Raw genomic sequence first — 20490 nt, 5'->3', positions numbered from 1 at the left:
TTAGTTTAGCCCACTGGTTCTCAATATTTTTTAGACACGCCCCCCTTTATGACAGTGAAATATTTTGGGCCTCCCTTATCGTCATATCATACAATGAAACCAGAATGTTGGCATTCCGTACAGAGAGTTTGATGGTATGGAAGGTTGTTGACGAGAGAATTCTCCAATATGAAATTCGGACAATACACAGAGCAATAATCATGAAATGGAGGTAAATCGCGCCAAGCGCGCCGAAATTTTTTTAATTTACCGGAGCTTCGCGCCCCTTTCAGATCCTTTCACGCCTAACAAGGGGGGCACGCCCCCCCCCAGTTTGAACCACTGGTTTAGCCTACATTGTATTTCGCTACGTTTTCTGTTGCTACTCAAGTATGGGAAACAGTTTAGCATGGCTGAAGTATCTAGTTACCGAGGCACGCATAGAACACCAATGTAAATAGGGTAATTATTTTATGTTGTGTTTGTCAAGTTTCCATACCAATGTAATTGAAATTGTAATCAGGCAAAATTTACATGAAATTACAATTACACAAAATAGAAATGCTTCAATTACAATTACAATTACAATTACATGAAAAATGTAATTATTACATTCAGCTCAATTACAAATTACAATTGATCCAACTCTGTTCCGAATCCTGCGTTTTTTGCTTTCCCATCAAACAAGCCTATATCGCAAAGCAATACTTCTACATGCAATTATTTGGCCAATCTATTCTGTCTATAACAGTGTTTCCCTAACTTTTTTTAAATAACGCCCCCTCGGCCGAATGCAAAATATCGAACGGCCAGTAACCCCTTCCTACTTCCGAAAAAGTTGTTTGGCTCATTGCGCAGACTCTCTGCATCGATCTAATTCACTGGCATATCGACATAAGTTTACGCTAAGAGTCATATCATGTTCGATTTCTAGGACACATACAATCGTACAACGCATTTTACTTCTAAATCTTCTCACGTGGTGTAGGTGCGATTTGTGCTTCAAACTTCATAGTCCTTCATTCCTACACGTGTTTGAATGTGTGCTCATAATTTGCAGTCTATAACTGTCACTGAATAATTCGTCTATTCGTTGTTTGATTGATAGCTCAGTTAGCAAACTTGTTCTGCTGCTGCAAAACGATGAATAGACGCAGTGAGCACTGAGCATTTGTGACGATTTTCGATTGAATTCACCTTTAATGACAGCGAACGATGTGATCTCAGATTCATAAATCTTATTTTGGTGCACAGAGAGAATGTGCCAGTTGATTTACGGTTTTTCCAAAACATTTTCCCATTGTCCATACCGTTATGTTTACTCTCTACACCTCCTTAGTAGGGCTGGGCAAAATCGAGTACCTGAGTGATTCGATTCTGAATCACGTAAAGTGCTTCGAGTCGAGTCGAGTATTCGAGTATCGCTCATTATGACGTCATAACAGAATATAATATGTCAAGTATCAAATGAGCACCTTTCATGCAACCGCAGAAAATATAATGCCAAGTATACATCACATTAAAGATACTTAGGTAATTTCTCGACCATACCGATTTCTTTACACTTTGTGACAATGTTGTGGGATGATCATGGCTTCGGAAATCTGTTATTTTAACTAACGCGCGTAGCTTTGTACTTTATGTTTCGTACGTTGTGATACGGCCAATCGACGTTTCAGGGCTTCCACAGTGGAAAATAGTATCGACACTATCATTCTCGTCGATAAATTACCTTTCAGTGGAGAGGAGCATGTAAATTCATTACTCGAAAAATCGTCTTTTACTACTCTACTCGAATCATTAAAATTAATACTCGATTCAGAATCGAGTACTCGAATCATTGTGCCCAGCCCTACTCCTTAGTCTCTCAGCGCACCCCTTCCGTCACCCAATTTCTAGCTCACGCCCACTTCGAGGTGGCAAAAGCCACCAGTCGAGCGTCGGCGCCACTATATGGGAGCCACTGTTCTACAGCATTGAATGAATAGTTATATCGCCGCGATATAAGCAGGAATGAAATTTCTGAACTCCCTGCAACAATTAAATTGCAGAAAGAGTCGCCTCGGAGAACTATTGAATCTGAAGAAGTTGCTAAAAAATTAACATATAGCAATAGCTCACCAGTTTCGATATCCCGCACTGGAAACTGAAGTACCATCCAGCCATTTCCACGCACCTTCCAATTCAATATCGGAAACTCCAATCCATCGATTTTGTCCGCTGTAAAAACGTAATGTCCAGGGTAAGTTCAATAGCGAGTGAACAATGAGAGCAATTCGATAAACGCATTTCCTTGCTCCAGTGTATCCATCGAACCTTTGCATGTTTTGAGTGATCACATTCGTTAGATCTGCCGAATCAATCTTAATAAGTGTTTGATTTGCGTTTTCACATGCGGCCTTCGCATCACTCCATGATAGTTTCTCCTCACGAAATGCCAACTCGTGCAGGTTCGAATACACAGGGCCTAAACGAAACGTGTCACTTTCTGATGGTAGACGACAACAACAATTCGTCGAATTACAATAAAAGTATTACAAATTCATATCTACATCTGATTTATGGCGAAATAGATATAAAAGCGAATAAAATAGTTCTGATGCGTCTGCAATTCATGCAGCTGCAGTATTCGAGGGTTAGGCCTACATGTCAGCAATGGTCACCAACCTTTATGTACCATATTCTCCGTGTATGAACTGATTGACTAGCATTTGAGTTACACATCAAAATGGCATTCATTTGAGTGACAATGCCTATTATAATCATGTCAGTATCAGTTAATTTGAGTGACATTGCTTATGGTGAGTTAGAGTTAGAGCTTGGAGGTTGGTGGCCGGCTAGGTTTGGAATGAGCTTCGGACTGGGGTAGGCAAACTTTTAGCTCGCGGGCCGCACTACTATAAAATTGAAATACTAAGCCCAAATTCAACGTTGTTATCTGATTACATAGTGACCGACAACATGGAAATAATATAATTGTGTTTGTATTAAAACAAACCAGGCATTGAATTGTTGATGACATACACTCGTCAGAAACATTCACGGGAATTTATAAGCTGGTCTAGCTCATTGTGAAAATTAGGAATGGAAGTCGGTTGTCTCGATTCTTAGAACTTCATGTCAATATGTGTTAGTGAGCAGCATAGATTTGCCGATTGTAGTTATAGTTTAACTCCTGGACACACAATGCTGACAGCATCATAACCATGTTACCTTTTAATTCGCTTCTACAATGTATAAATATTAAAAATATAAATACTCCTGCACATAAGAAGCACGAATCTATCTAACACAAGTCTCGTGATCCAAATTAAGTCATTTACGTTTGACTTTCTGTGATGTTTAGCAATTGAAACCTTTCGAAATGCATGGGCCGCGAGATCATTATGACGTTGAAATATATTAGGGAAAAGTTGAATGAAGCTCCCACCGTTATTTGATTTTTAGTACACATTTTATCAATATTGTTACGTATTTTGAGGCTTTCGCGGGCCGCGCGAAACGGTGTGGCGGACCATAGTTTGCCAACCCTGGCTTACGGGGTACGGAGGTTGGAGTTATCGGTTCGGTCTAGGGTTCGAGTTTGATTTGGTTATAGGTATGGTCGGTTGCAAACAAATGGTTGTTTAAAACACTTTGTTCAATACATGTTTTAAACAGTGTTTTAAACAAAGGGTCTTTTGTCGCAGTCAATTCTTAATTTTACAAATAGGATGTCCGGTATAGCAATAACATTTTAGATGGCTCAAGCGTATAAATATAATGGGTGGGTTTGCTGAATCTACGATGTTGGATGTACTTTGTATATAATGAGACTGACCAAACCGGTATTTATGGTAACTCCTTGACACGGGGATGAATACAGGTTTACACTATAACCGAATCTCACTCAATGCAAGAGAAAGGTTATGCCAAGGTCTCATCACACGTCCATTCTCACCGCGCCTCAATACCCGTACATATACACTATACCCGATACCATATCGCATGACGCATGAATGTGCCAATACTATACTCCTTGTGTATAGTATGATAATATAGCGTCATATGGTGTGGACGTATGGTTATGACTAGGAAAAAATTCAAAATTTTGTGTGTCCTGTAGTCACAAACGATGAACGTTTGTGTTCTGATTTCAAAATTAACAAAAGTTAAGACTGGTTTAACAAAAACCTCCCGCTCAAAAATTTTCCAGTTTTCACTGTATGAAGGATAGGCTTTTTTTGTAGATACAGACTATATAATAATTATACCGACTTATTTGAATTTAACTGACACAATTCCAATTGCGAAGATTTAAAATAGTATTTTGGTAAATTGTGATTGCCTAGATTGAATGAATCCGATCTTTTTCTTGCTTACATACAAAACTAAATAATTAATAAATAATTATTACTTTTGATTTTAGATGTAGACTGTATATATCGTATAATATCAATTTGTCTGACACAAATCCAACTGGCTATCCGAAAAGGTGAAAGTAGAACAACTCAACGTATTTTCAGCGGTCTAGAAAACCGATTCAAGGAATATATGATAAAAATTTGAAAATGCCATATCATATGTGACTCAGTATCTGGCGATACTGGGCGGCGGAATGTCGTTGTGAAACTGCAAATTGCAATGATGAGCAAGGGTTTTCATGAATCACAATACATTGGTTCCCAACATAATATTATCGAATCTTAAAGCATGTGTCAGAGTTCTTCAATCCAACATCCACAACAAATCCAACTCTCAGCTACAAATTTAGAGAAGATATGGTAAAACACTACGAAAACTTGGTACAATCCACCAAGTCATAATTTCAAATGAAAATATTAGAAAACCGAGGACGGAGTGATGATTTTAAGTTTATCTATGTGCTGTGCAGAGCGTGACGCTCTTTCAGAGAAAACAGTAGATTACCACTAATCAAATAGCATAAACTTCCATCTCTACGCAATGCGAGATGGAGCTCAAGGGTATAATTCCGTACTTCCAAGTCCCCAGATGGAGAGTAACTCTTGAGATATCATGCTTATTCATCGCAATGCGTGTCAGGAAGCCTGGTATTCTAACCAGATGTCTATAGATTGAATATACTGGAGCCGATAATATCGGGACGATATCACACTTTGAAAGAATTATCGGTATCGGCCATTGAAGCTGAAAAATTATCGGCACCTTTCGTGACGTCACAACATGGCGGTAGGAAGTCATAAAATTATAATCATTCACCGCTAGACTGAGAATATTGATATATTTCACATAGCTTACACTTAACAGGTGTCCAGATGCAGTATTTCTAGTTTATTTCATGTTCAAGTATAACAATTGCTGTAAAGATGTTCAAATGAATGCTCTGAAACTTTGAAAACGTGCGTATGTATATCCAACTTATTTTGAATATCGGATGAATGTATTGGGGTTCTCGGTAAAGGTGTGAGATATCGGTTTTATTAGTATCGATCCAAAAATCCAATATCGGTCGCGCTCTAGAAATACCAAAGATTATTTGCTGCTATCTTTGCGTTCGAATGTCCTGCAGCGATAAAGTGCCTTAAGATCCCATTTGAAGTCGGATATGTCCGTTGTAGATGTCGTTGGCACCAACATAATAACAGAAAGGGAAGTCAAATTGATGGATGAACTTCACCAGAAGTACAAAAGGACATATACATGAACATTAAATTTGTAACAAAGAATACCTTTGAATTGTAATTATTTTCTATATTTGGACCAGTGTCGAAAATTTAAGTTACTTTGTGCGGTACATTTTTTCGATTTAAACAAAATGACTATAATTTGATTATTAATACCAAAATGTTCATTAGTTCCTGCTACAAACAAAAAAAATTCGAGTCATAACCCTAGACTGGACACACGCATATCTCACTCTCCCTGCGATTTGATTACGTCACACTTTCAATTTGTCTAAGGCAATTTGACGGTAATTTTTACATGCTTGCCGAGAATTAAATCTGATAAAACGGGTTACAATCGTAAGCTGCCTCTGTACTGATTACGAAAATATAAATTTCATTCCGCTCATGGCGCTGGAACCCTCACAACTAGATTCGAATTTTTCATTGTTATGGAGATTGGCATTGCGACGCAACAATAATATCTGGCTAAACGAGACAGCAGTAGAGGCGCAAATGAGCGGCTCCGCGGTGACAGGGAGAGTGTTCAGCTGACTTCGCGGCAATGGGCAATGAGCTTGTTTTTCAAAGTGCGATCCCGTCGCAGAGAAATGTGGCGCTGTTGATACTTTCTGTAGGCGCTTCGGTACACTGTAAAAAATCTGGTAGATTTACTGGGAAATCTCTGTAAATTTTACCACAAATTACCGGTCGCAGCCAATTACTGTGCGTAGCTTGTCATTTTACATTTTGATATGTAATATTACCTTAATATAGCTGTAAAGTAAGTTACCAGAATTTCTTCGCAAAATTACTGACAGTTACTCGTTACTGCAGTTTACCGGGCTATTGGCAAAATTGATTAGCTTCAAAATCGCTGCAGCCAATGTATACGTAGAACTGAATGTTACTGATATATCATTCTATAGAGGTGATTTGACCTGATTGAACCTCGTTTGCGAGACTGGGGTCTGTCATACCGAAATTGTTGGCCCTAGTATCAATTTAAGCTTAGTAGGGTACAAGAAATAACTGACGATCGTAGCTAATGTGGTACACCGTAGCCATATTATATTATAAGACAATGGCTGTACGGCCAGTCTCGCTGGTTACATTCGTCGTCACGGATAAGGCTGATAAGTTAGAAAATTAGTTCAGGATGTATAATATTGCTCGGGGAAACTAGAAATATCAGCACCGCATGCTCAGCTAACCATTTGTTAATGGCGGACAAGGCGACCTGTAATAGGTTACATTAGGTGACTGCTTTTTCTGAGATTCGTAGTAAACAACCAACGCACAACTGTGACATCACAAGCAGCGTCTGGTTAGGTAAGTACAGTAAGTAGTGAACAACACATGGAATATACATCAATTTATACGAAATTAGATGAAAAAAGGGACTATATGCAATGATAAATGTTTCTGTATGGAAAAAACGACCCAGATCAAACATTATAACGTGGCCAGTAAATATTATTGGTGTTATGTGTCAGCGGATGAATACCATTTATTTCGAAATCGTTCGAGTGTCGTCTGGCCAGTGGCCATTAGTGAGATTTGAGCAAAGGGTGGAGCGAAGCTTGTGCTTGAACAAAGTGAACACGATCGTTGAAGATTCCTAGGAATGCTGAATGGCATACGCATCTTAAAAGGTAATACAGTACTACATAGTATTTGTTACCGTGAATATCTGACTCTGCACACCTGCCCTCGATGACTTAGATTTCATGATTGATATGTTTCATTCGCCGCATTCTCTGTTCTATTTTGGGATATTTGTCGACTTATATAGTGACCACATACTCCGCTGCGGAGGAGTTGAAACTGTTGGCTTGGTAATGTCATTTTCGGGCCATAGCATAGATATGTTTTCATCCACTGCTGGATTTGTTTGCCACACATGCCACCTTAAATTAGGAACCTTTTGCTTCAATACAGAGATAAAGTCATGAATCTCTGCTATGTCATGTAAAAGGCGGAGCCGTCATCACACAATGTGCCAGTACCGGTACTTCAAAACATGTTATATTTTTGTTAGCCTATTTGTCTTAGTCTTTATAATGTCATGTCCACTGTCCAGGTTAGGAACTTTGCTTTATATAGCTACTTACGCACGAATTCTTTTTAGTGGAACTGCAAGATACTACTTACACAGAAGGAATGAGAACGAGAAAAAGAAACAATTGGAAGTTTGGCCGGTGGTGGAATTAATTCACGTTTTCTTGAGAGCACTCGTGTTACTGCATGTCTCCCAAAGAAGAATTAGACCTCCAGCAGCAATATTTTTCCATCGATAACCACTTCATCGTGATATCATGAATGAATATACAGTTTATTCCAATGTCGTTTTGTGGATGTGAAGAAAATGTTGCGATATTTTTGCATCGGGTTGCTTTGCGATAGGTATGGATGTACGTGAATATACAAGCTGGTATGTAATCCTGATTTACAGGAACAGCATGTAGGTAGGTAGGCGGTAAAATGACAGTCTCGATCGCAAATGTACAGGAGAACATGTAGATTAGATATACCGGAGGTGACTGTAACATTACAGTCTGGCGTGTAAAGTGAGATTACCGGACGAGTGTAAGTTAAATTTACATTGACTAACGGTAATGTTAGATTACCACGAAATGTCTGGCTACCGTGCTTCCAAACATTTCGCGGTAAATCGAGGTTTTTATTTTTTACAGTGTAGAAGCGAGCACACATTACCAGCCTTTTCTAGACTTGTAAGGGTAGAACTGGGTCCAAAGAATGCATTAGGGACCTACGAATTTTCGCACATTTTCCTTCAACTTATAGACATCTTTCCGACTAGGTAGCTATATACATTGGATATGTCTGACTATAATGATGTCGATTGGTTAAGCCCGCTTGTTGTGTACGGCTCCAGAGACACGTTGCTCTGTTGATGGTGGGTGTGTGGGTGTCTGTACTTTCTATAGTCTAGGGTTACCATATGTCATCTTTTTGACTTTTCTGAAAGTGTCCTCGAAGGACGCCCAAATGTCCTATTTTTTGAGACTTTGTCCTATTTTTTGAGACTTTTGATTAAATATAGGGCAAAATTTGACTGAGATACAGTAAATCAGCACTGAAGTTACGTGACAGCGGCTATTTCTGGAGCTGACCCGGAAAGCTGATCCTTTTTTTAGTCAACCAATCGATAATGTGAAAGAAAAACCGTAATTCGTAATTATTTTTTTAGTCAACCGACCACGAAGTGGAAAAAATTTACCATATTTTTAGTATTTTCTTCCGGTATTGCAAGTCTGAAAAGTTGGAAAAAGTGTCCTCTTATCAGATTTAAAAAATATGGTAACCCTACTTTAGTCGCTTTGGTTAAGTGTGAGCACACAAGCCAAGGAAAGGTTGGTAATGTGTGTTCTCTTCTACCGGAGCGCTTATAAAAAGTATAAAGAGCGCAACGTTTCTCTGCGACGCGATTGCACTTCGAAATACAAGCTCATAGCCCATTGCCGCGACGCCAGCTGTGCACTCTCACTCTCGCCACGCATCCGCTCATTTGGTCCTGAGCTGCGGTCTCATTTAGCAAGATAGCATCGTTGCGTGGCAATGCCAATCTCCATAACAATGAAAAATTATGGGCTAATTGTGGGGGTTCCAGGGCCATCAACGGAATATAATTTAAATTATCGTAATCACTACAGCGGCGGTTTTCGATTGATTACTGTCAAATTGCCTTTAGCCAAATGGTAAGTGTGACGTAGACCAATCGGAGTGAGTCGTCCACACAATACAGGACACTATGGTATAACCCTATAAATTTCGATTATGACGTGTGGGAGCAAAGACGCGAATGCTTCGACAACTTCACATCAAATAAGGAACCAAGGATCGAGATAAAAAATCCCAAAATCCACCAATCATTACCCTTTTGGCAAACAAATTTCAGAGTGTTTCCGCAAGGTATGTCTCCCCACTTCCCATTTCGATATACAATGGCACAGTCTTCATTCGATCCGGAATTGTCTGGCTGGTTTGAAGCCCTGGAAAATAGCAAAATCTCAATGCACCAAACACTACGCTCAAAATGTGAATATTATTTCGCGGCATTAATTGCAATTGGTCTATTCATCAGCATTGTGTTTCTAATTCGGACTGTTATTACATTCTATCTGATAGTGGAATAAACGTCATCGTCATTATGTGGATTTTACAGATATTCATCAGGTCGTGGGGTAAGGTTTGAAACGATTTTTAGTACATCTCTAAATTTGCCCACCTCAGTTGTTGGTGTACATCAGTGGTTCTTGACCTGGGATCCGGCAACCCTTATAATGGGGTGATGTGAATTTTCAAGGGGACAGAAAGGCACAGGGGCGATATGGGGGCGCTGAAGAAAATGGCGTAGTAGGGCCTAGTAGCTGGTGTAGTAGGGACATATGATTATATAGGTTAGGGATTCTCAAAGTATGGGTCGCGACCCAAACATTGGTCGCGAAGGCTGTACATTTGGGTCGCGACCGCCCAAAGCGATTGCTAAATTTCTTTCAACAACAACATTGCTTCGCGCGATATCCTGTGCTTGTTTTGTACCTATATAAGGTCACTGTGTTTAGTACGCCTACTATTGCCAATATGCCAGACACGCAGAAAGGTTGTTACTACAATAGCGTGGTCATTAAAATGTGCGAACCTTCGCATTACGCAAATAGGTTTGATGCCATGATAAGATTTGTCTACAGTGGGTTCTCTGGAAATGTCTAACATATGCGGGTAGTACTCGGGCAGGGTAGAGGGTTGCCGGAGAACCCTGACCTTGGACAACCCGGCCTTACAAACTCGGCCCTCGGAGAACCCGGCCCTCGATGAACTCGGCCCTCGGTGAATTCCGCTCTCGGGAAATTTTGAAATTAAGTGTATTAACCAGTATTAATATGAATTAATTAACTAATAACGTTTTTATCAATTGATTTGTCGGTCTTGTAAGGAGGTCAGGGCATGCGTAGGTCACGCAGTCACGGCGTGATCAGATCACGTGATCACGATTGCGTGGTCGGCTCATTGTTGAATTGACTTGGCGAGGGGTGGACGTGCGACGCTCGACATCCTCGTATCTGTTCATGACATCGCATTGGGTCTTATCGCATTGTATATTGTGTGTGACTTGTTCAGATGAAAATATATCCCAACGATTGTTATTGCTCACATATCATCCACGCGTGGTCTGCTCGTTATTGCAACTGTAGGTTGAGGTGGGGTAGGGTAGGGGGAGGGGAGGGAGACATTAGGGTTCGGGGAGTGGGACATTGGGTTCGGGTAGGATACTAGGGTTGGGGGAGGTGGTATATTAGGGTTGTTGGTGGTGGGATGTTAGGGTTCGGATATTAGGGTTGTCGGAGGTGGGATATTAGGGTTGGGGGAGGGGGATATTAGGGTTAGGATATTAGGGTTGCCGGAGGTGGGATATTAGGGTTGGGGGAGGGGGGATATTAGGGTTAGGGTTAGGATATTAGGGTTGCCGGAGGGAGGATATTAGGGTTGGGGGAGGGGGGATATTAGGGTTGGGGGAGGGGGGATATTAGGGTTGGTGGAGGTGGGATATTAGGGTTGCCGGAGGTGGGATATTAGGGTTAGGGTTAAGATATTAGGGTTGTCGGAGGTGGGATATTACGGTTGCCGGTGAATACTAAATTTCCCGAGGGCCGGGTTCACATTTAATGCATTTTGAATTCAAAATTGTTCGAGGGCCTCATTCACCGAGGTCCAGAGTAGTCGAAAAACACCATGAATACCACAACAAGTAGACCACGCGTGCTTTATATACAAAATTTCCCGAGAGCCAAGTTCGTCGAGGGCCGGGTTTTCCGAGGGCCGGGTTCTCCGAGGGCCGAGTTTGTAAGGCCGGGTTCTCCAAGGTCCGGGTTCTCTGGTAATCGGGTAGAGGAAAGGAAATGGCGCGACTCTAACTGCCGCTTTGCGATATTTCTAGTACGCATAACGCATAATTTACAGAAATGAATCAACTTTTATTCGAAAATGTGAAAGAGCAGAATATTTCTGATATCGCTTAACGCCAACGTAGTCCGTTGGGCGGCTTTATTCTAGGGGTGTACAACGATATTTCGAGGTCGCCCTTTCCGCCCCGCGCTTGGACACATGGAGGCATAAAGTTCTGGCCAAAAGTGTGGCCGTGGCCAAAATGCGGTGCTAAAGACGCTGGATAAATGCGATAAAGCCTTGGCCCAAAACAATCGTTGCTGGTTGGCCAAAACCTTCAATATTGATATGTCCGGTCTGCGATATGGTCGGCACCGAATACTCTTGTCCTTGCAATCTGATCCCTGCAGTACATATGTGTCCCATGGAGGAAAATAATGCAACCCGATTTGAAATCGCATACATCACACCTGTTACATAGAACTGCATTGCGTAAACTGGTTGTCTGCACCTTCTTTACTTCACATATACCCGTAAATAGCTACGGCATACTGACATTAAAATGCATTCATGTCGATTCGTGAGTCTTGGGTCACGAGATGAAATATAAATCCGATTTAGGTCACGGTATAAAAAGTTCAGGAACCCCTGATATAGTGGAACAACAGTTCTACATACCCCGTGGGATCTCTGCAGAGTTCTCATGGCAAATTAACATTCGAAAAAAATGTGTCAAATCTGATTTATTATAACTCATGTAAAATGAATTGTGAGTACTTTTGGATCACTAATTCTCTGTTAAACACTCGCGGCACGCTAGCTCGGATTATTTTCCACAAAATGTTTTGATCTAGGTAGAGCATCCTGCAGCGCACATCGTTTCGCAATCGAAGAAAAACGTACTGTACAACTTTTATGAGTGGGGCCCTTTGTTCATTAAAGAAGATTTGGAGCTTTTCAACCAAAATGATTAACTAAATATATTTGTATTTGAGAGCTACAAAGTTAAATCGTCAGCATGTTTTTCCATCGTATCATAAATGATGATACTGTTTAATGTTATGACCCACAACACAACCTCACATGAACGTTATATAATATGGGTTGCTTTGTTCGGAATATATTCATGTTATAGTAAATAACTGGGTGTGTTAATAAATTCAAGGTGAGCAATGATCTCTACCACATTTTCAGTTGATTTACTATATTGTCACAATAAAACAAAATTCAATACAATTAGCTTCCCGGAATTGCCAATCGCGAAGGTAAATTCGGGACGTGTGCATCGGGTTCAAACCAGATGGTATGAGCCAGTGCCGATGGTTGTACGTGTTATAAAAACCTTGATTTCATCTCCATACAAATAATATATCGTTAATTAGTCGAGTGGTCATTGGGCGCGATTCAGTTGCAAAATATTTCCAATAAGAAAGTACCAACCCGAAAAGACGGACCGGACTTCGACCTATTACCCGTGTTTATTACTGCAGTCCTTAAAATATGGAGTGGGTGCCAGACCTGGGCAATTCTTGAAATGGGCCTCGGAGGGAACAAGGTTAATAACCACTGGTTTAAATGAGCTGATAATAACAGTAATTCATTTAGTTATATACATAAGCTTAGGGCAGACCTGGGCAAAGTGCGGCCCGCTGAGCTATTCTGTGCGGCTCGCGAGAGGTTACTTGAAATTAAAAACATAAAACCTGCTTTTGACTGTTGAATTGTTGATGCGTGGATTAAAACCATTGGCGGTACCAACTGAACAGGAAATTCGTTTACTTTGAAGCCTGTTCAATGATATAGCACGATTACGCTGCCTATATTCAAAATAAAGTCAAAGTAGCAAAGTAAGAGTAGCAATTAAAGTCGCTCTTTCCATATAGTTCAAACCTTCTTTGTTGTCTTTGTCACATTACGCATTATACCGTGTGTGTTTCAAGTTGTTATTTGATACGTTTTGAGCGGGCCTAAAAATTTTGAGAACCATTGTTTTAGTGTCTTAATAGAAGAACGTGTATAGGGGTTTAAACAGAGTTAAAAATGTATCATGTCTAGCATTGTTTCGAATCATGACGGCAAATAGATTTTTTTTATTAACCGTCACTTTTTCATCACCTAACATCATTGCATTCAATGTAATTTAGAAATAAAATTAACATACGCTGGATATTACAGCTAGAATTTTGCACTCGGCCCGCCAACGTATTTTCTACTTCTCATTTCGCCCGCGGAGAAAAAATAATTGCCCACTCCTGGCTTAGGGGCTAGGGTTTTGGTTTAAATAAGTCTGATATAAATCAGTGTGATCTAAATCAGGTTTTTTTCGTTGGTTTTGATTTAAATTTTACCGTTTTGATTTTATTGAATATTTTGTTTTTTTTTCTTCAAATTTTAGGACCAGATGCGTGGATGTGGTTTATTATCGGACAATCATGTGCATTTTATATAAGCCGGACACCGGCACCGCTATAGTTCAGCTATTTGACAGACAGACGGGAAAAGAGCAAAGTGCGATAGTCAATCAATATGTTTGCGTTTTGCTGTGGATACTACTTGATTGTCTGCGACATGATGCTGCTATTTACGAGGGACTGGCGGGATACCGCGAACGAAGCGCAATCCGGAGTCTCTTTCGAATTCGAAAGATTCCCTCATCTCTGATCCAGTTTGCTGGCAGTAGATACTCCATCGATCAACATGAAGATGCAACTATTATGGATGGTCCCGATTTCACTCAACATGTTTCTTCGCTACTAGAACAGATCAGTAATGATTCTGGCGATTCATCATTATCACACAGGTTAAACGTTTTCAGCTATCATTACCACATAGGTTGGACGTTTTCAGCTATCTGGATGATGATTCACATACCCACACTATCAAAGTTTAAGCGTTATCCTCCAACAAATAAAATTAAAAAAAATCATGATTTTAATTGTTTAATTGATTAAAATCGATTTTAATCAAGGGCATAATGATTTTAACCAGAACCTTAAAGGGGGCATTTAAATTACGAATGCCGTCACAAAGAGTGTCCCTGAAAATGAAACCCGCCCTAATCCACCTCAAAGTCCATATTTCCTACTCTTTCTGGCCAACTTGTATGGGTAATGGGTATAAAGACGACAAAGAGCTGTGGAGTTGGTTCGTATCCAAAACATGGAGACCATCTCGTGACCCACGAAAGGTGAGGTATTGCCTCCCTTTCCTCCCCTCGCTGCTGATGGAATCACATACTCACCAATTCGTATAGGATGTATCGCCGCCGTCCCCCAACCAATTCCATTTCCCTTCATTTGCAATATCCGAAGCTCCGATCCATATATAGGGTGCATTGATGAAACTATAGAAATCAGTCAACAGACATTTCATAAGATGTGGTTAGCGAGATGACTCTCATCGATATCGAAAAATTGGTGGAATTTGATAGATGAAGGAGTAGTAGAGTTTACTTCTAAAATATTGGATTGGCACACAAGCATAAACTTCAGACATTGAAAGGCTGGGACTTCATTCGATGGAGGATTCGCCGATAAACCGATTGCCAAATTTAAAGATCATAAACCGTTGGCTCATGTTTCTATTGTCAACAGTAGATGTTGTGTCACCAATTATGTGTTTAATATTTTTACAATTTTCCCAATCATTCTGAAGCCCGTGCATTGTTGTTATCCACGAGTCTCCACAATTGTCTGTTTTACATGACATTTGTAGGAATTGCTACTTCTCAAAACTCAATTAAATCGGAATCCGTCAAACAAAATTACAACAGAAGTACAAAAAAATAAGAGTGCACAGATCTGAGAAGGCAAAACTACAGGTGTTACTGGCTAAAAGGTGTTGCCAAAATACCAGCTGCTAGATCAGTTGCTCTACTCGCGCGAAATATTATTAAGTGTCTGCAATTTCTTTTTATCATAGTAGGACAGGGGTGCCAGACCAGGAACGGAGCAATATTTCTTCAGCCCCCCTGTAGTATTTACTTTAAAGTAAAGTAAGCAAACGTTGGGCGATGAACCAGACTTTCAGGGATTCGCCCTCTAGATCACCGCTTGCGATGGGCGTTTTAACTGCCATTCTCGAAAGCGACTTTCCCTGATGACAGTAATTGTATAATGCATAAAGTACGATTAGTTTTTATGTGCTCTCAGCCCACGTGATCAGATTTACTGGTAGAGCTGCTGAAGGGCCCGTTGTCATCGATTATTGTGTTGCGTGTTGTTATTTCGCGTCCGCTAAATATTAAAAAGGTATTAAAACCACCCAAACGTACCACACTAAACTAAAATATGCCTACACAAGTAAATTCGGCGCCATTCATTTAGACGCCTATAGACAATGAAAATTCGAGATTAGATATCGATGCTTCAGCCAACATGGGGAAGTATTCTTCTGCTATGGTGTCTCGCCACCAATTTTTGTGATAGGTCACCTTAAGTAGTCACAGTATGGCCGCCGACGCCGAAATGCCTATCTCTATACATTTTTTAGGGGGGTGGAGGGGTAACCATAATAAAATCTAAACATATAGCCGCAATAAATCAAGTCACAAGGCCGTAAATAGTTTCAAAAATGTTATATAAATCTCTCAAATAATTTATGTTGATTGACTGGATATTTTTGAGCCCCCTTCAATCCCGACCCGCTACTGAATGGGCGGATGGGTGCAGCACTTACGGTCCTGTATGAAATCATTTAGCCAAGGGCAGTTTCATGCGGTTTGCGAATGATTGCGCGGGCGACTTCAGTTTATACTGCTAACTTATCATCTTGGAAACGGCTGCCAACAAAATGTCCTCATTTAGGATCCCCTAAATCAGATAAGAATGAAGATCAATACGTTTTATCTCGAGGCCCATACATATTTCGAGGACCTTGTCGATTAAGCCAGAAGATCTAACTCATGAAGAGGGCTATGCAGACGGTATATGTTGCGTGTAGATATAGACGAGAACTAACTTTTTAACCAGTATATTGGTGATTTCATCCGAATCGACTTTGACAAGTACGGCTTTGAATCTTCTACAGTCATCTCTTGCCCCATACCAACTTTTCTTTGCATCGCGAAATATGAACTGATATGGATATGAATAGACATGTTTATCTGTAAATAAGGTATAGCATGGTTTGAAACAACATCTTTACCTGCGCCTCGCGGCCACCACGCGCTGTGGGTGCCCTGCAATCCCGTATTCGGAGATCAGTTTTTTATTCACAAGTTGTATAATCGTGCCATAATTGTGTAAATACGTTCTAAAAAATCATGTAATATGATCCTATGAATGATTTGCACCCACTATAGTCGACGTATACGATATGGGATGCTTGGAACGCTCGAAATCATCGCCCGTTCAACAGATCACAGTGAGTTTTTGGTCCTTTTAAGACAGGGGTCGGATGTTTTTTTCGTCAAGGAGCCATATTTACCCTATATTTTCACATTTAAAGATTTGTAACGTCATAGCTAAAAATACAATTAAGATATGTTATAAACAAGGGTTATGATTTAAACATGTTCGTTACCAATTTCTTTTTGTTATAAATGCAATCCAAGCTACCTTTCGTTTGTATCCTTGCTGCGTTATTATTTGTTTTGCCGTGACCTAACAAACTGGGGATCGGGACCTGATGTAGGTTTGTGCTCGGATTTCAGGGGTCGCGGGACGTCCAACCAATGACGAATTCAACACTTCGAACATATTAGGGAGGAATTTCATGAAAATAATATTTTACTACGATTTTTTGTATTGATATACATACGTCGCGTATACGCAATAGAATTGTGGAAGGTCTCTGAAATGAAAATCATTAATCGAATGCTTGAACCTAGTGTATGCTGCGTTCAATCAAACTCATGAGACTGTGGCAAGCAAAGGTTAATGTTCGACACACATTTTTTAAATATCAATACCAATCCAGAAATCCCTTAGCAGACTTACTCTAATTATGCTCCATATCGTTCAACGATTCGCTATTTGTATAACCTATAAGGTCGCATGATTTATTACGCATTACATGGAGTGGTTAGCAAGCTAATCTCTTATGGATTTGTTCGCTCCTTTCCACTGAGAGTTATATTTTCAACGAGAAAAATAGTTCTGACAATTTTCAACACAACGATTGACGAAACTCAGTAACATGAAATTCATTACCAAATCTACCGATGGATAGTTCGTGTGCTGTAAACATTGTTGAATTCGCAAGACGGCTTCAGTGTAAGCATTCAACAAGATTTTTTTCCTACTGTAATTTGATTTACTTCCGTCAGTCAAAAGGAAGGATATTTAGCCATCCCCGGAGGACATTTCCGATTTCTTGAAAAAGGAGGACAAATCCTCCTAAAGGAGGACTTATGATATCCCTAATTTATACATATAATGCATATATATATATTCATGTTGCAAAGTATCATATGTTTTCCCTCTAATATCAAAAAAGATATAAGAGGCCGTGTCCGGAAACGGCAGCAGTGATGAAATAGTCTATATGCCAGAAATTTCACAAATATTTATTGAAGCAATTACTAATAACCTCGACACCACGGTATCATTTTGATAATCTTTTTACCGCACATCGAATGCGATGACTTCTGAAGGAAATAGCAGCTGCCAATTTTTTTTTCTCAATTGTATCTTTATTTTGAGACCACATTATATTTAGAGCGCATTTAACCTTTAATTCAGCTGAATATTAAATGCAGCCTGTGGCGGGATGAACATTCGACGCGCGTTCACTCATGTTGATGGATTTCGTACAAGTACTAAATATGATACGGTAACATTAATTCTATGCATCAAAAACATGTTACCTCAATGTACAATGAAATACATAGAATGAAGTGAGGATATCACAGTGTAACTTACCTGCAGATTGTGTTACATGAATTGTAAGTGACGATATCAAAGCCAAAGATAATATTTCCATTTTAATGTATTCTCTTGTACTGCTCAACGGTTATGTAAAGATCCGTGTAATTAATGTAATAAATTCGTATTTCTTGCTAAGAAAAGAGAGGTATTATGATTGTAATATACATATACAGTGATTACATCACTAAGGGAGGTGTTACGTCATATCGTCGCGTCATTATAAAAAATCTCGCCTCAAATATTTCAGGCACATGGTCAACATAATGTGTATCCAGTTATTAAGTTCAATTCCTGTTGAACAGCATAAGTTTTGCAAAGGCATTACCTGTAAGATATATATGTGAGTCAACCGGATTCTTTCAATTCACATAAATACTCAAACGCATAAGACATACGTCATACTGAATATTAAGATTAATTTGATTTGCAATCTCAGCATTTGCATCCATGTTGATGGCATGGCAACCCAATAAAACTGCAGTGGTATAATGGTTTTACGCCAATACGGTTACCAAATTTTGAGATCCGAAAAAGAGGACACTTTTTACAAGTTACTAAAGATGTAATAATAGACGAGAAAACGAGTAATGTAATTTTTTTTTATTCAATTGTTATATAAGTAACATTTATTATTCGCTTGACTAAACAAAAAGGTAATCTTTCCAACTCGACTCTCGAAAGACCCGTTCCCACGTAAGATCGGCTGGCGTCACTACTGCCAAAATCAAGATTTCGCGTAGTTTACTACACCATGTTTTAGTTGTCTGAGAACAATCGCCTGCCTCTCGAAGCTAGAAAGTATAGCGTTTTGTCAAAAAGGAGGACATTGGCCCGTCCTCGGAGGACATTTTCAATTTGTTGAAAAAGGAGGACAAATCCTCCTGAAGAAGGACGTATGGTAACTCTAAATAGTAGTAGCAACGACACTATGAAGTATATATAGACTAGTTATTCCCAACCGCGGCTCGTAGAACCGCGTGCGACTCCAAGCCAGCGTTATTGCGGCTCTCATTGACCTTTGAATATCCAAAAAAACATAATAGACAGTTGCTGCGTTGAGTAACAACACCTTTTGCTGTTTGTACTTTACTATAAGCCGTTACCTTTATATTAGCACAATTGTATGGGCATGTGCTCTACAATCCGGAAAGATCTATCTGTAGTATAACTCAAGATGACAGATAACGGATATGTAAACCATGCGTTTGCCGCTAGTCTGCATGAATTCTCTGCCCAATTTTCAGGCGTCACATGGAACGGCTTATTCTAACACTATGGTATGAAATTCCGTGGCCGTACTAAGTTACGTTGCAGTTTGATATATTTCCTGGTTTCATTTGCGTATGTACGGTATAAATCAGTACTTTTAATTTTAATTTTAATTTTAATTTTAATTTTAATTGATGACAGATAACGGATATGTAAACCATGCGTTTGCCGCTAGTCTGCATGAATTCTCTGCCCAATTTTCAGGCATCACATGGAACGGCTTATTCTAACACTATCGTATGAAATTCCGTGGCCGTACTAAGTTACGTTGCAGTTTGATATATTTCCTGGTTTCATTTGCGTATGTACGGTATAAATCAGTACTTTTAATTTTAATTTTAATTTTAATTTTAATTTTAATTGATGACAGATAACGGATATGTAAACCATGCGTTTGCCGCTAGTCTGCATGAATTCTCTGCCCAATTTTCAGGCGTCACATGGAACGGCTTATTCTAACACTATGGTATGAAATTCCGTGGCCGTACTAAGTTACGTTGCAGTTTGATATATTTCCTGGTTTCATTTGCGTATGTACGGTATAAATCAGTACTGTGAATGGGTTAATTACATGACAACCAATGCAATGCTATCGTCACACAAGAACCATGGTTGCAGTCAGTAGCAATTACTGGACGATGACATGCTACGGTGTCGTTAGATTCGTTCAGTAGTTACAAACTATATAAACGTGTGGTCTTTATGTCGAATCACGTGCGAAATATGAGCTTTTCGTGAGGTAGTTATAGGAAAATTACTGAATGGATTTAATCGGACATATTTCTGCACTTATACATATATCATATTTGTAGTCGATATTTTTGTGCGATACAGACAAG

The 20490-nt window shown here is 39.6% G+C and overlaps 1 protein-coding gene and 1 long non-coding RNA gene across 5 annotated transcripts in view; one reads left to right on the top strand and one right to left on the bottom strand.

Moving 5' to 3' along the window:
- Nucleotides 1-18533, bottom strand: part of LOC145451583 (uncharacterized) — a 96927-nt gene extending 78394 nt beyond the window's left edge. For 3 of the 4 annotated variants that reach the window (XR_013918955.1, XR_013918956.1, XM_080329792.1), the window contains exons 1-6: nucleotides 18377-18533; nucleotides 16473-16617; nucleotides 14755-14856; nucleotides 9504-9619; nucleotides 2296-2446; nucleotides 2101-2199 (exon numbers count right to left, since the gene is read on the bottom strand). Coding sequence is in view for 2 of the 4 variants with exons in the window: in XM_080329792.1 (XP_080185918.1) it covers nucleotides 2101-2199; nucleotides 2296-2446; nucleotides 9504-9619; nucleotides 14755-14856; nucleotides 16473-16617; nucleotides 18377-18437 (674 nt within the window). In the remaining 2 variants the exon portion in view is untranslated. Of the gene's footprint in view, nucleotides 1-2100; nucleotides 2200-2295; nucleotides 2447-9503; nucleotides 9620-14754; nucleotides 14857-16472; nucleotides 16618-18376 lie in introns of those variants that run through there. The other variant, XM_080329793.1, reaches the window with a different exon arrangement.
- On the top strand, nucleotides 6155-7982 carry LOC145451601 (uncharacterized). Its single transcript, XR_013918957.1, has 2 exons — nucleotides 6155-7258; nucleotides 7735-7982. It is a non-coding gene; the product is annotated as an uncharacterized LOC145451601 (long non-coding RNA).
- Nucleotides 18534-20490: the final 1957 nt, after the last annotated feature.

Source organism: Botryllus schlosseri, chromosome 12 (genome assembly GCF_051294905.1).
Source record: "Botryllus schlosseri isolate E-star chromosome 12, Bs_hap1, whole genome shotgun sequence".
NCBI lineage: Eukaryota > Metazoa > Chordata > Ascidiacea > Stolidobranchia > Styelidae > Botryllus > Botryllus schlosseri.
Note: the sequence above shows the minus strand (reverse complement) of the source record. Positions and strands in the feature narration are given on the sequence as shown.